The sequence below is a fragment of the Pseudophryne corroboree genome, chromosome 8 (assembly GCF_028390025.1).
Source record: "Pseudophryne corroboree isolate aPseCor3 chromosome 8, aPseCor3.hap2, whole genome shotgun sequence".
Lineage (NCBI taxonomy): Eukaryota > Metazoa > Chordata > Amphibia > Anura > Myobatrachidae > Pseudophryne > Pseudophryne corroboree.
Genome location: NC_086451.1, coordinates 18,852,390 through 18,867,931, shown reverse-complemented (window position 1 = coordinate 18,867,931; position 15,542 = coordinate 18,852,390). Strand labels below are relative to the sequence as shown.

General features: G+C 45.4%; 1 protein-coding gene across 1 annotated transcript in view; it reads right to left on the bottom strand.

The window, feature by feature from the left end:
• C5 (complement C5) overlaps positions 1-15,542 on the bottom strand; it is a 105,224-nt gene that overhangs the window by 25,699 nt on the left and 63,983 nt on the right. The window contains exons 27-28 of the mRNA XM_063935985.1: positions 2,349-2,444; positions 761-938 (exon numbers count right to left, since the gene is read on the bottom strand). Of these exons, the coding sequence (XP_063792055.1) occupies positions 761-938; positions 2,349-2,444 (274 nt within the window). The remainder of the gene's footprint in view (positions 1-760; positions 939-2,348; positions 2,445-15,542) is intronic.

Here is a 15,542-nt window from a genome sequence, read left to right as displayed (position 1 = left end):
CCCTGCATACGGTATACTACTGACGCATGCACCGTGTAAGGGGAGGGGTGTAAGGAGAGGGTTTGGCCGGGAGAATAATAAGGGAAAATTAGAGCGCCCCGCTTCGGTGGTAGCAGCAGCGCAGCAGGAAAATCACTGGGAAAATGGCCACCATGCCAATTTCCTGGAGACCTGCGCATGCACACTAGACTCTAGGACAGTGCTAGGGTCCCCTAGTGGCGCGCTAGTGCCCAGAGCCAACAGCGCTGCCGGATAGAGAGGAGGGGGCCCAGAGGGAGACTGCACATGGCCCTCCTCCACTCTTCAGACGCCCCTGTACATTATAATGCATGCACTAGCAGTATTTACTGTCTCTGTCTGTCTATATATATATATAGATATATATATATAGATATATATAGATATATATAGATATATAGATATAGAAAACAAGAGGGTCTGGCACAGTCACTTACAAGTCCTTGTTGCGGGTGCCTTCACGGAGAGAGGATGGACAGGTGGACAGAGGTGCGGCACTCCAATAAATCAAACTGATAGCAGCTATCAGTTTGATTTATTGGAGTGCCGCACCTCTGTCCACCTACAAATATATATATATATATATATATACACATATATATATGGGGCCAGCTCATGCACTCACAATGGTTAGCCAAACCCCTAAGAATTGGCCCCTAAAACTGCACTCCTCCCCGTGGGCCCTTCATGCTCCGATCCGACACTGTGCACAGGAGACAGAGCCACGTTGGCATTCACTTACCATCTCCTTTAGTGAATACTTCCTTCTGTAGTCTCAGTTTGGCTGTTTGTTTGCTTTGGTTAGAGGTCTCAGATATTGTGAGAGCGTACGTAGCTACAGCCAGCGTGAAGGTGCTCTCTGCTTTTATCGCATTTGCCGACACATACTCTACGGCTTTATCTAATGCAGTCTTCACTTCCTAAAATACAGAAATATGTTTAAAGCCATTACTAAGGTACTGAGCCAAAAAAAGATTGCTCTATCTATCTATCTATCTATCTATCTCTATCTGTCTGTCTGTCTGTCTGTCTGTCTATCCATCCATCAAACAGCACTCCAAGACCAAAGTGTTTATTTAAAGCACCTGGCTGCCTGAAACGTAACCCAAATGCCCCCTACACACTAGGCGATCCCCTGCCGAGCTGCCCGACAGCGGATATACGGTCGATGGGCGACCCGGTGGCGGGGGGGAGGTGAAGGGGGAGTGAAGTTTCTTCACTCCCCCGTCACTCGGCTCCATAGCACTGCATGTTAATATGGACGAGATTGCGGGGCCGCGCATCGGTCATCGTTGGTGCATACACACTGAGCGATATGAACGAGTTCAGTGTTATCGCCTAAGGTGTAGGGCCCATAACCATCTCTCCCCGTAGCCTAACCCTAACCTCCGCTCCCCCTGCAGCCTAACCCTCCCCGCAGCCTAACCCTAACCCTCCCTTCTTACAGCCTAACACTAACCTCCGCTCCCCCTGCAGCCTAACCCTCCCCGCAGCCTAACCCTAACCCTCCCTTCTTACAGCCTAACACTAACCTCCGCTCCCCCTGCAGCCTAACCCTCCCCGCAGCCTAACCCTAACCCTCCCTTCTTACAGCCTAACACTAACCTCCGCTCCCCCTGCAGCCTAACCCTCCCCGCAGCCTAACCCTAACCCTCCCTTCTTACAGTCTGACCCTAACCTCCACTCCCCCTGCAGCCTAACCCTCCCCGCAGCCTAACCCTTCCTTTTTACAGCCTAACCCTAACCTCCCCTCCCACTGCAGCCTAACCCTAACCCCCACCTCCCTGAAGCCTAACCTAACCCTCCCCGCAGCCTAACCCTAACCCTCCCTTCCTGAAGCCTAACCCTAACCTCCCCTCCCCCTGCAGCCTAACTCTAACCCACCCCACCCCCGCATCCTAAACTTAACACCACTCCCCCCACCCACGCAACCAGAGGCTTGCCAAGCAGGAGTCCTGGCAGAGGTCGATAGTAATTCCGGTGATCTTGATCCCTGCGCCTGCATTTTGATCCATGTTGGGATGCTGGCGTCGCCATTCAAAGCAGTGTTGCGATTTTGGCGTCTGCGTTCTGATTGCCGGGTTGCCGAACACCGGTATCCTGAACGGATCCCCTTTCTAACACTTCAAATAAACACTTAGATGTATGATCACATCTTGGAGTGCTGATTTCAATATATCCTCTACATCCACCATTTTATTATTTTAGGCTGATGTATCCAAGCCATGATGTCATAGACCGTGTGACGTGGCTCCTGGGCCACTGCTGACCAGAGAAATCAGTACTCGATGGTATGAATGGATTGTTCTGTGCCGAATGCTGATACTTACTAGGATATTACACATGTGAATGGACTTCTGAATTCCAATTATCACATAGGCTGTTAAGTACAGGGCTTTCTCAGAAGCGGCATTCGGAATTGTTCCCTGAAAATACAGAGTATACCGAAAATAAGTATTTCAAGTTAAATATTTATGACAGTGTCAAAGTCAGAAAAATATCACACTGCACGTTGCCATATATGCACCTCATGCGCGTGCCTGCTGCACGTGCACATTCTCTCCCGTGCGTGCGGATATACGCAGCCGCGTGATGGCGCCTCAGCCATGCGCTCGAGCGCGTGGTATGTGCATTTACGGTAGACTTTGTGTGCGTCTAGCGGGCGACTCAATCATTTAATGATAGAATCAAATAGCATGTTTTATAGGTAATGTTCCCTTTAGTAATAACTGTAAGTTTGGTTAATGTAACTTGTTCACGGACTTGGGAATCCCTCTTTACATGGTACAAAGGGTCTGATTGAGGTTGAACAGCTGTGTCTGGTACCTAACTGAAGAATATTTTAATAGCAATAATCCGGTGTTGGTTAGGTAAAGAGTAATCGCTCCTGCGTGTAGTTATGACCATTAGTAGTTTCTGGACATATTCTATATTTGCAGTTCATTATCCATGCGGCGGGAATCCGGAGATTCCCACCCACCTGAGCTGTTTGAAATAGTCACAGCCCACCTGTTCAAACTAACCTATGACCTTTTGATATAGTGCAGAGAGACATTCCTGTGTCCAATGAACAATAAGGTTGTAGGGCCCTTTGAAGTACACTGTATGTTGTGTATATAAGGGTCACTGTCCCCAGACCGGCCAGTACTCTCTCTTCAACAGTTATCGCTGATAATTGGAGGACTGGATTCCGGTTGCGCCTGCGAGTGTTCCCCGTATGGTATGTTTCTCTGTTGCCACTTTGTTACCCGTGTAATGTTAGCCATTCATTCTTAGTCTATGTATTTGTATTTGCGATCGTTTACTATTTGCGTATATTTCTGTCTAGATATCCTGTTAGAATTATATGTTAGCCTGTAGTGTATGACTTGTTAACTGTTTCTCTTTTCAATATAACTAAAAGCTCGTTAGTAAAGGTGTTGGATCCTTAGCACGGTATCTTGTATTCATTACATTGCAGTGGGTAATAGGAGCGATCACGATCGCTCAAACAGCTTTAGTGTTAACAAGGTTAAGCAGCGTTATATCGCTACAGTGTTTCAGTACAAGGTTTACAGTATAAGAATATCCTTTCTGCGTGTGTCATCTTGTGAGCGTCTGCGCCGCTCGTGATCTCCTCGTGGTCTCGAGCGTCCGCTACGCTGATAGCGTAGCATTACGGTTGTCACTCGCCTATAGCGTGCTCGACACCACGCATTAAGCTGTGAGCGAGCGTGCCGCATGTGCGTCTCGATCACGGCCGAGCGTTTGCTACGCTAAGTGCGTACCCTTACGGTACCCCATACGCCAATTGCGTACTGTGTCTCAACCTTTTATAGTGTTTAATATAGGATATATATTAGGCTTTGTCAATTGGGGGCTCCTCCGCTCTTCACATATCTGCACTAGGTAACTTTAGCAGACATTATCGGTCAGCAAAGGGCAGGAAGGTGGTATCCCTCGTAGTGCTGACCAGATAAGCGTCCGCTTCGCTTAGTAAGGAGTGCTGAAGGAATCCGGAACCGGAGGTAAGAACAATACGCTATTGTCTTTTAAAACTGTTTATTTCTGTTTTTGCATACGCACACATGCACGCACACATCTACATTGTTGCAGCTCACTTTCTTGTTGCCATTAGAATTGATTATTAGACACGTGCTGAAGAAATCTGGTGCTATTTAGTTGAGATTAAATAAGATAATTTTTAAGGGAATAATTGTAAAGGACACGCACACAGCATAGCAAATACTGTGTGGTGTACGGTAAGCGATCATAGTTGAATATCGTTTACATTGATAGAAGCGTGTTGATTGTGTCGCTGTGGGCATATCTGCACTTTGTGCATACGTGTCTCGGACAACGTGCGAGATCACGTACGTGATGCAAAGGCATACGCACAGGGCGTGTTTTACGCAACGGAGCGTATGGATACGCCCACTGAGACTCAAATCACACAATAACCTTGTTTAGGGTGGGAGGTATAGTACAGCCACCTGATAATAGCACACGGTTGTTCAGTTTTTCCAAAAAGTATTAGTTAAAAGAAAACCTTTTTCTACTGCAAAACCCAGAGATTAGACCCCTACCTGTATGAAAGGAATTTCTGTACAGAAAAAGATCAGTGTGTATATGAGTGAGTGTGGAACTTAAAGTATTATTTTTGTGAACCCACAAATCGGGATCCCGTCGGAGACCACATCAGGTGAGTGGACACTTGGTGGCGTGGGACTAGCTCACCCGCGTTAACATTGTATAAGGTAAAGGAGCAAGTAGTTTCCGCAGACAAAAGGACTGCAAGGTATTTAAGCGCAGCCCCGGGGGTTTGGCGTAGCACCCATATAGTCAAGTTAAAGCTCCGGCTGAAGGTTTCGCAGCCTAAACAATCGATTCCGCTGGTCGTAAGGCGGATAAGTAATAGTTACTTATACGCAGTGCGACTGTACCGCACGTAATTGTGTGCATTAGTTTGTTACCTTGATACCCATTAAAAATTTACTGTGGGATCATAAACGCTATTTGTACATTCTAACATGATTTGTGTAGGTGTTTGTTATTTTAAGGGAGTTTCGCTGTTCACTCAGGAAATCTCTAACAACCAATACTTACTGGGGAGGGTAGCATACTCCCACGCGCCCCAGTAAATAGAGGTTACAGGACGGAAGTGAGTGAAGGCACTAGTTGAACTTTCACCGTCGCCTTACCGCGGGCAAGTTGGTCTGTTTGTAAGAATTAGCTAAGACAGCAATATCTGCAAACGATGGGGGCCAGTTGTTCAAAGAAGGGACGTCCAACAAGGGTTCACGTTGGTAGTTGCTGGCCCAAAGGGTCCGCACGGTATATAATGTGTGAAACATACGGATCACACACACAGGTATTATGCAAAGAATGGGAACGTATGACAGAGGATGATGGGGAACAGTTTCCCCGGGTAGGCAGTCTGAACCCTGATGTATTGCAGAATCTAAGAAAAAGGATAGGTCTAATAAAATCTGCAAAGCAGAGGATTAGACATTATGATTGTTTACAGATATGGCAACAGGAAAGTGAAATACAACAGGAATTAGCTCAGAAAGCAATTCCAAATCCTGGTAGAAATCTAGTAGCAACGGCACCACCACCATATATAGTAGGGGACAAAGTGGCTACAGAGAATGACATGCGGGTGTACGATAAGAGTGCACTTAATCAATGTAGTAGTGATAAGGTTAAGATAAAAGTAAATGCAAATGTTGATACTAACGCTAACCCATGCAAGTTGTATCCTATGTTAAACTTCCCCCAGGAATACGACCAAGAAGATGAGCCCACTACGATTTCAGCTCTCTCTCTAGCGGCCACCATAAGCGATACTTCAGTGGGCATCGCCCAACCAGTAAGATTGGCATCTAAAGCCCATAGCTCAGGGACAGGTGAGGTTGTGTCTACAGGTAAGTACGGCACTGTACAATATGCTGAAACTATTGCACCATACACTGAAGAATCAAACCAGAGTGAAGTAATTAATATTAACCCTGTTAGAGTAATAGCGGTCCCCAATGGTAAGACTGACACAAATGGAGCCACACCCATTAGGAATATTGCTATGCACTGTCCCTGGTCCCGAGCAGAATTAAGAACAATTTTGTCTGAATTTCCTGATCCCAGAAAAGATTTAGCCGCATGCCAGAGGTTCATTAAGGACCTAGGTAACTCCACTGAACCTAACAACAAAGATTGGCGGACACTACTGCGGGCATGTCTGCCCTCTAGTATTGACCCCATAAAGTTTATAGCCGACTGTAAATTAGATGAGGAGGTACCCCTTACGGATGAATATAATCAAGACAATGTAACCAGAATCAATCTGCAGTTGGGAATATACTTCCCAGCTGTAGTAAAATGGAACAAAATATTCTCCATTAAACAAATGGAAGGGGAAACTGCCCCTGACTATTTCCACAGGGCATTGGAGGAAATGGCTAAATATACTGGGATCGTGGACATTGAGGCAAATATACACCATAGAGAGGTAGCTGTGTCCGTCTTGATGGACGGATTAAAGGAGGTATTAAGGAGTAGAGTACAAACTACTCAACCTAACTGGAGAGGTATGTCGGTGGCCGCCTTAAGAGAGACTGCTGTTGGGCACGGCAGGAACATCACAAGACGAAGGGAGTCACAGAGTGATAGACTGATGGCAATAAGTATCCAGGCCCTTACAACAAGGCCGCCTCAGTCCCGATCACAGACCCCTGGTGGTAAGCCGCATGTGGTAAAATGTTACAATTGTAACAGGGAAGGACATTTTGCACGTAACTGTACAAATAACTCACATAATGCACATAAAAACCCTAGACAACGACATGACATACGAAATTGGGATCAAGGACCGCAGAGACGGAGTTATGAGCCACACGCAGGGGAAACAAGAAGGTATCCCCCAAAAAGAGACTGGCAAGTCTCTGATAATACCCATTTACCCCCTTCACAGGTAATAGCTGCCACTGCAATGCAGGGAGGTCACCACGCACCATAGGGGTGTGGTCACACCTGTAATCTGCAGCCAGTGAAATTGATTGCGAGCCTTGGAAGTGAACCCGAGGTTACAATTGATGTAGCTGGTAAATCTCTAAATTTCCTTGTAGATACGGGGGCGGCCAAGTCAGTGATAAATTCGACCGTGGGCATGAGAACCACTGGTAAAACAATTCCAGCCATGGGAGTAACAGGAGTAGTACGACAATACCCTTTAAGCAAACCAACAGAGGTTACGATAGGGCCTTTGCATACCAAGCATTCTTTTCTGCTGGCTGCATCGGCTCCGACTAATCTCTTAGGGAGAGATTTACTGTGCAAAATGGGATGCGTCATATATTGTACTCCTGAAGGTGTGTTCTTGGACATACCCGAAAACCACGCTCAGGAAGCACAAGATATGTTAGACTCCCCAACAAGATTAATGTCACACACTGTTGTTGTAAATAGGTGTCCGTCCAAGGTAGAAGAAATGATTTCCCAGATACCGGAGTCACTTTGGACCAAAGATGGACAAGACACTGGATTGATGGCAAATGTAGCCCCAGTAGTTGTGCAAGTAAAAGATGGTAGGATAGCTCCAAAAATCCCACAGTACCCTCTGAAGCCAGAGGTGGAGTTAGGAGTTTACCCTGTAATAGAGAGCTTGCTACAACAGGGCATTCTGGTAAGGACGTCCAGCACTGCCAATAGTCCCATCTTCCCTGTTAAAAAGAGTGGGGGGAGGGGTTACAGATTAGTGCAGGATCTAAGAGGGATCAACAAAATAGTTGAGAGTCAATTCCCAGTAGTGCCAAATCCAGCTGTCATCCTAATGCAAATCCCTCCCACTGCCAAATTTTTCACTGTAATTGACCTCTGCTCCGCTTTCTTCTCGGTACCTCTGCACACTGACAGTCAATACTTATTTGCATTCACATACAGAGGAGTCCAATATACATGGACTCGCTTACCACAAGGTTTCATAGACAGTCCAAGTATTTTCTCACAAGCTCTGCATGATTGTTTACAGTCTTTCCAACCAGAGAGTGGATCAGTATTGATCCAGTACGTGGACGATTTACTACTGTGTTCAGATTCACTGGAAGCGTCCCTGAGAGATACGAAACAGCTCCTGTTTCATCTTTCAGACACAGGACACAAGGTCTCCAAAGACAAGTTGCAATTATGCCAGACCCGTGTGAAGTATTTGGGACACTATCTAACACAAGGACTGAGACACCTTACTGCTGATAGAATTCAAGCAATTCGTGACATGACCCTGCCATAAACCCAGCAACAGATTAGAACGTTTTTAGGAATGTGTGGGTATTGCCGTAACTGGATCCCAGGTTTTTCCATACTGGCCTTACCTTTGCAGGAGATGGTCTCATCAAGCAAACCTGATCGGATTTCGCACACAGACGAATCCGAGATGGCATTTGAGAGACTTAAACAGTGCCTAACGCAGGCGCCGGCATTGGGTATGCCAGACTATGGGAAACCCTTTGAGCTGTACGGAACAGAGAGTGCTGGGTGCGCAGCAGGTGTCCTAACCCAGAAGCATGGTGATGCCAGCAGGCCGGTAGCATACTACAGCGCTCAGCTAGACACGGTAGCGCGATCCCTCCCCACATGCTTGCGAAGTGTTGCTGCGATAGCATTGCTAGTAACAAAAAGCGAAGATGTAGTGCTAGGACACAACCTCACAATCCATACACCGCATGCAGTGTCAGCCTTGCTAAATTCGGCTCAAACCAGACACGTCTCATCAGCGCGGTTTACAAGATGGGAATTGGCATTGATGGCCCCCGTAAACATCACCATAAGGAGATGCAGCGCATTGAATCCTGCAACGTATCTCCCAGGTGTGCCTGGACAGGCACAAAGGGTGGAGGATGAGAGTAATGGTGAAGGAGGATTTAATACAGAGGATGACACACATGATTGTATGGAATATACAAAATTGACCCAAAATTGACCCAAAATTTCACGGCAAGGCCTGACATCAGTGACAACCCACTGGAAGATGTAGATTTTACTTTCTACACTGACGGTAGTTGTCACAGACAGACGGACTCGGGAGACTTGTGTACTGGATACGCAGTCGTAGATGACCAAGGCACCATAGAAGCAGAACCGCTAGGCCCACCTCACTCAGCCCAGGTTGCTGAACTGGTTGCCCTAACCAGAGCATGTGAATTGGCTAAGGGCAAATCAGCCAATATCTACACAGATTCTAGGTACGCATTCGGAGTAGTCCATGATTTCGGAGCCCTATGGCGCCTCAGAAATTTCATGACGGCAGCTGGTACACCGGTAGCGCATGCAGCCCACATCAAAAGGCTTCTAACAGCGATACAGGAACCCGACAGAGTGGCTGTTATCAAGTGTAAAGCACACACATATAGCCAAGACCCGGTATCACTTGGTAACAGCCGAGCAGACGAAGCTGCTAAGTTAGCAGCTGGTACCCCCATACAGACAGACACCACACAACTGATGGTATTTAATACCGTCAACACACAGAAATTGTGTGAAATGCAAAATTTGTGTTCCACACAGGAAAAGGCAGTTTGGAGGTCAAAAGGATATGGCCAGGAGTCCTCAGGACTCTGGACAGATGGGCAGGGTAAACCAGTGGCACCCAGAGCATACCTTCCAAGTTTAGCGGAAGCAGCACATGGGCTGACTCATCTAGGCAAGGAAGGGATGTGCAAGTTGGTAAGAGCATATTGGTGCGCCCCAGGATTCTCTTCCCATGCGGGAAAAAGGGCAATGACATGCCTCACCTGCTTGAGGAAGAATATCGGAAAGGCAATACCACCAGAACCATCTCATATCCCACCTACAGGCGGCCCTTTTCAGGTAATACAAATTGATTTCATACAATTACCCCCTTGTCGAAATTTGAAGTATGTACTAGTTTGTATAGATGTGTTTTCAAATTGGGTCGAAGCATTTCCTGCAGCCACAAATACCGCTATGTTTACTGCTAAGAAAATTGTGCAGGAATTTGTGTGTAGATACGGTATCCCTAGAATAATTGAAAGTGATAGGGGTACCCATTTTACAGGTGATGTCTTTCAAGGAATGTGTAAGTTGATGGGAATTAATAGTAAGCTGCACACTCCGTACCGCCCCCAAGCGAGTGCGAAGGTAGAAAGAGTGAACAGCACTATTAAAAATAAATTGAGCAAAGTTATGGCAGAAACAGGATTGACATGGCCAGAAGCCTTGCCCATTGTATTATACAGCATCAGAACCACTCCCAGGTCCCCTCTTAATCTGTCCCCTTTTGAAATTCTGTTCGGTCGACAACCGCATGTTATGATTAACCCTCAGGATGATTTGAAGTGTAACAATGAAGTGACTGTAAAATACCTGGTTAAGATGAGTAAACAGCTAAGGAATCAGAATGACAATTTGAAGTTGGTGATTCCTGATCTGCCAGATAGTAATTGTCATGACATTGAACCTGGGGATTATGTAATGATACAGAATTTTCTACGCTCAGGTTGCCTTATTGACAGATGGGAAGGACCATACCAAGTCTTATTGATTAGCACGACAGCATTGAAGGTTGCCGAGAGAGAGACTTGGGTTCATTCGTCCCATTGTAAGAAGGTTGCTGATCCAGAGAGGTCTCGTGATAAAGAACAGACGGTAGAGGAAGTTGTATCACTGGAGTGTTTGTTTCATGAAGAGTGAAACGGCACCTGAGCATTGAGAATAATAAGATCGGAGGCAGTTGTCGATCCCCTGGTTCCCTTTTATTGTTTTTCTCCACTTCCCATCCCATCTCCCTCAATTATTTCTTTCCCCCTTCTCATTTTTCTCCATTTCCTCCTATAAGATGGACTTGCCCCAAGAGACTGTGATCCGTATTTTCCTGTTGACCATGATGTTGACCAGTGCAGTCTGTTCCGGCGAGAGTACCATGGAGGTCGAGAGAGGTTCTGGAATGGGTTCTGATGACAGAGATGGAGGCGTAGATTTCCAAGAACAACATAATCACCGAGTAAAGGCGAGTATCAGAAAACGATCTGGTAGCATTGACCATAGAAGGAACTGTGAAGGATTGTTAGCTGAAGAAAATTGCATCTGTAGGCATTGTGATAACTTAGTTGAGGATGGGTGCATCAAGAAATGTCAGTCCAGTTTTAACATTAACATGGACCGGCATCCATTGGGTGACTATCACTCATTAGTGGGTAAGGTGTTAAACCAAACAGACTGCTGGGTATGCTCTCAAGTATCTCAAGGTCACAGCAAGTCAGGACTAGTACCATTTCCTTTAACGATAGGGGAGGTACTTGAGTTAAGTGGTGGGAGGCCGGTGGACAAGAGGTTTAATATCTCTAGTCCTCCTAGTTTGAAACTCCACCAATATCATGTGGATAGGTCCTTAGTGTGTTTTAACATTTCCAATCCCCGAAAGCCGGGAAATTGGGAAGTGTCATGAAATAACAAAACCATGACCTTTTCATATAGAGCCGATAGAATGCCTACAGATACAGAGCTTATACGCCACATAGCCGATAGTGGAAAATATTTCCGGTATAGGTACACCCTAGGAAGTAGAATCATGCGAGTTGGAGAAGTATCACCAGGATACTGTGCACAGATCGTACAAACTGATACGTGTACTAAACAGATGGGAGAATTAGGGTTAGGAGATTTCATATGGAAAATTTGTAATATGGTAATGTCCTACTCCGTCCCATATGTTCTCCCCGATGATGCATATTTCATATGTGGGAGGAAGGCGTATAAGTGGCTTGCCCCAAACTCAGAAGGGTTATGTTATATTGGAAAAGTACTACCTGAGGTAATGACTGTACCCCACACTAAAATGAAAGATATTCACTGCAGTGCCCAAGCTCCTTTTACACACACTCATTACGAGCACATCGTTAAACGGCACCTGATAGAAAGAACAGAGCATCCGGCCTCTGACCTGATCCATGAATCCACCGGGATTCAATTCCTAATCGCGTTAGATATCACTCGTACCGCCAGAGGAGTGATAAATTATAAATATATATCTGCGCTTGCAAATTTATTAGACAATATCACTGAAATGTATGATGACACATTCAGGTATACTGGGAGAGAGTTACAAGCCTACAAAACAGAACTGGTTCAGCATAGGATGATTCTCAATTATCTCACAGCTGTGACAGGCGGTTATTGTGTTACTCTAGCGACTCAGTATGGAATAAAGTGCTGCACGTACATTACAAACAGCACAGAGGACCCAGCCGAGGTCATAGACCAAAAGATGGATGACATTTTGCAATTAAAATGGGAGTTCCGAAGGAAACACAATCTCACCCTTGCCGCTGTGGGTAATGAGCTGACCGGTTGGGTGTCATGGTTGAACCCACGAAATTGGTTCTCTGGTTTAGGAGAATGGACCCAAGGTATTATCATGGATGTAGGGAAATTTCTTTTGTGTATTCTGGGTGTCATCATATTGGTCGGTCTGATATTTAGATGCGTTCGGGTTTTAACAAAGTGTAAACGTAGCGCCCGAGCGATGAGTTTAAGAAGTGAAGATACTGTAATAACAACGACTGATTTGATTTACGACTCAACCATTGAGACAATGTTGTGATGAAAATGTGATTCCACGGTCCGTTTCTTTCACCCGTTTCTCCTTTGTTTTCCTCCAAGGTACAAAGACATCCGCTTGGAAGAAGAATTTGACAACCTTTTACACAGACAATTGATGGACAATGCCATAGACCCCCAATATCCCTAGCAATTTTAAAATTTTACGATAGCCCAACACTTTTGTAAGTCTATGGACATTGAGAAAGCTTTTTGCTCGCATTTTGGCAAAAGCCCAAAGAGACTACAGTCAACATGTACATCAAGACAAGACATCAGACAAGACCTCAATCGGCAAATGTACATTAAACTCACATAGTTTACGACTGCATTTACCATAATTGCTTGTTATCTTCATCTCTACAACCTTCAGGTAATGACACACATAGTCGATAGGGAATATAGGCACAGATATCAGCACTCACATATCCCCCCATTCATGTCTCATCAACTAAAATGTGCTCCCCCATTTTGTTGCAACCAAAAGCCGAAAAGAGCTCGGTAAAGTTTGACAGCCCATCCACAGACCCGTACCACGGGATAAGAAGGAATTCAAATGTATACTTCGCAATACCTCGAAGCTTGATTTAAAACACGTACGGCACGATGATACATGACCCCTCAAACATGGACTCATACATACATGCTTCTACTATCTCACTAGGTCATACCTTTTTCCCACCTTCTTCTCTTCTCCCTTACCCAATCATAGAAATGTATTATACATGACATATATTTTTCTCTTTTTGAACTGTTTTAGGAAGTGGCAGTTATTGGTGACTGCCAAAGGGTGGACTGTCAAAGTCAGAAAAATATCACACTGCACGTTGCCATATATGCACCTCATGCGCGCGCCTGCTGCACGTGCACATTCTCTTCCGTGCGTGCGGATATACGCAGCCGCGTGATGGCGCCTCGGCCATGCGCTCGAGCGCGTGGTATGTGCATTTACGGTAGACTTTGTGTGCGTCTAGCGGGCGACTCAATCGTTTAATGATAGAATCAAATAGCATGTTTTATAGGTAATGTTCCCTTTAGTAATAACTGTAAGTTTGGTTAATGTAACTTGTTCACGGACTTGGGAATCCCTCTTTACATGGTACAAAGGGTCTGATAGAGGTTGAACAGCTGTGTCTGGTACCTAACCGAAGAGTATTTTAATAGCAATAATCCGGTGTTGGTTAGGTAAAGATTAATCGCTCCTGCGTGTAGTTATGACCATTAGTAGTTTCTGGACATATTCTATATTTGCAGTTCATTATCCATGCGGCAGGAATCCGGAGATTCCCACCCACCTGAGCTGTTTGAAATAGTCACAGCCCACCTGTTCAAACTAACCTATGACCTTTTGATATAGTGCAGAGAGACATTCCTGTGTCCAATGAACAATAAGGTTGTAGGGCCCTTTGAAGTACACTGTATGTTGTGTATATAAGGGTCACTGTCCCCAGACCGGCCAGTACTCTCTCTCTTCAACAGTTATCGCTGATAATTGGAGGACTGGATTCCGGTTGCGCCTGCGAGTGTTCCCCGTATGGTATGTTTCTCTGTTGCCACTTTGTTACCCGTGTAATGTTAGCCATTCATTCTTAGTCTATGTATTTGTATTTGCGATCGTTTACTATTTGCGTATATTTCTGTCTAGATATCCTGTTAGAATTATATGTTAGCCTGTAGTGTATGACTTGTTAACTGTTTCTCTTTTCAATATAACTAAAAGCTCGTTAGTAAAGGTGTTGGATCCTTAGCACGGTATCTTGTATTCATTACATTGCAGTGGGTAATAGGAGCGATCACGATCGCTCAAACAGCTTTAGTGTTAACAAGGTTAAGCAGCGTTATATCGCTACAGTGTTTCAGTACAAGGTTTACAGTATAAGAATATCCTTTCTGTGTGTGTCATCTTGTGAGCGTCTGCGCCGCTCGTGATCTCCTCGTGGTCTCGAGCGTCCGCTACGCTGATAGCGTAGCATTACGGTTGTCACTCGCCTATAGCGTGCTCGACACCACGCATTAAGCTGTGAACGAGCGTGCCGCATGTGCGTCTCGATCACGGCCGAGCGTTTGCTACGCTAAGTGCGTACCCTTACGGTACCCCATACGCCAATTGCGTACTGTGTCTCAACCTTTTATAGTGTTTAATATAGGATATATATTAGGCTTTGTCAACAGTATGATCAAGTCTATTCCAGGGAAACTCACAGGAAACAGGATTCCGATAGATAATTCATATAAAATCATCTTTTCTCTGAGAAGGCTTAGGTCAATCAAGACTACCCCCTAAGGATAAGGGTAGGGAGCACTAACACTGTTACGTGAACAAACTATATCATTTTATTGGAAGAAGACTTTTTTATGGTATGAATGAACCAATATTTTACGTATCACTTTACTTGGACCAAGTGATATCATGGAGATGAGAGGCAGTTTGTGTTATATCACTGGCTCCAAGTGACTGGTTAGGCTGCACTCTCAGTGATGTCACTGGCTCCTAGTGACTGGATAGGCTGCACTCTCAGTGATGTCACTGGCTCCTAGTGACTGGATAGGCTGCACTCTCAGTGATGTCACTGGCTCCTAGTGACTGGATATGCTGCACCATCAGTGATGTCACTGGTTCCCAGTGACTGGATAGGCTGCACTCAGTGATGTTACTGGTTCCTAGTGACTGGATAGGCTGCACTCTCAGTGATGTCACTGGTTCCCAGTGACTGGATAGGCTGCACTCAGTGATGTTACTGGTTCCTAGTGACTGGATAGGCTGCACTCTCAGTGATGTCACTGTCTCCTAGTGACTGGATAGGCTGCACTCTCAGTGATGTCACTAGTTCCTAGTGACTGGATAGGCTGCACTCTCAGTGATGTCACTGGTTCCTAGTGACTGGATAGGCTGTACTCTCAGTGATGTCACTAGTTCCTAGTGACTGGATAGGCTG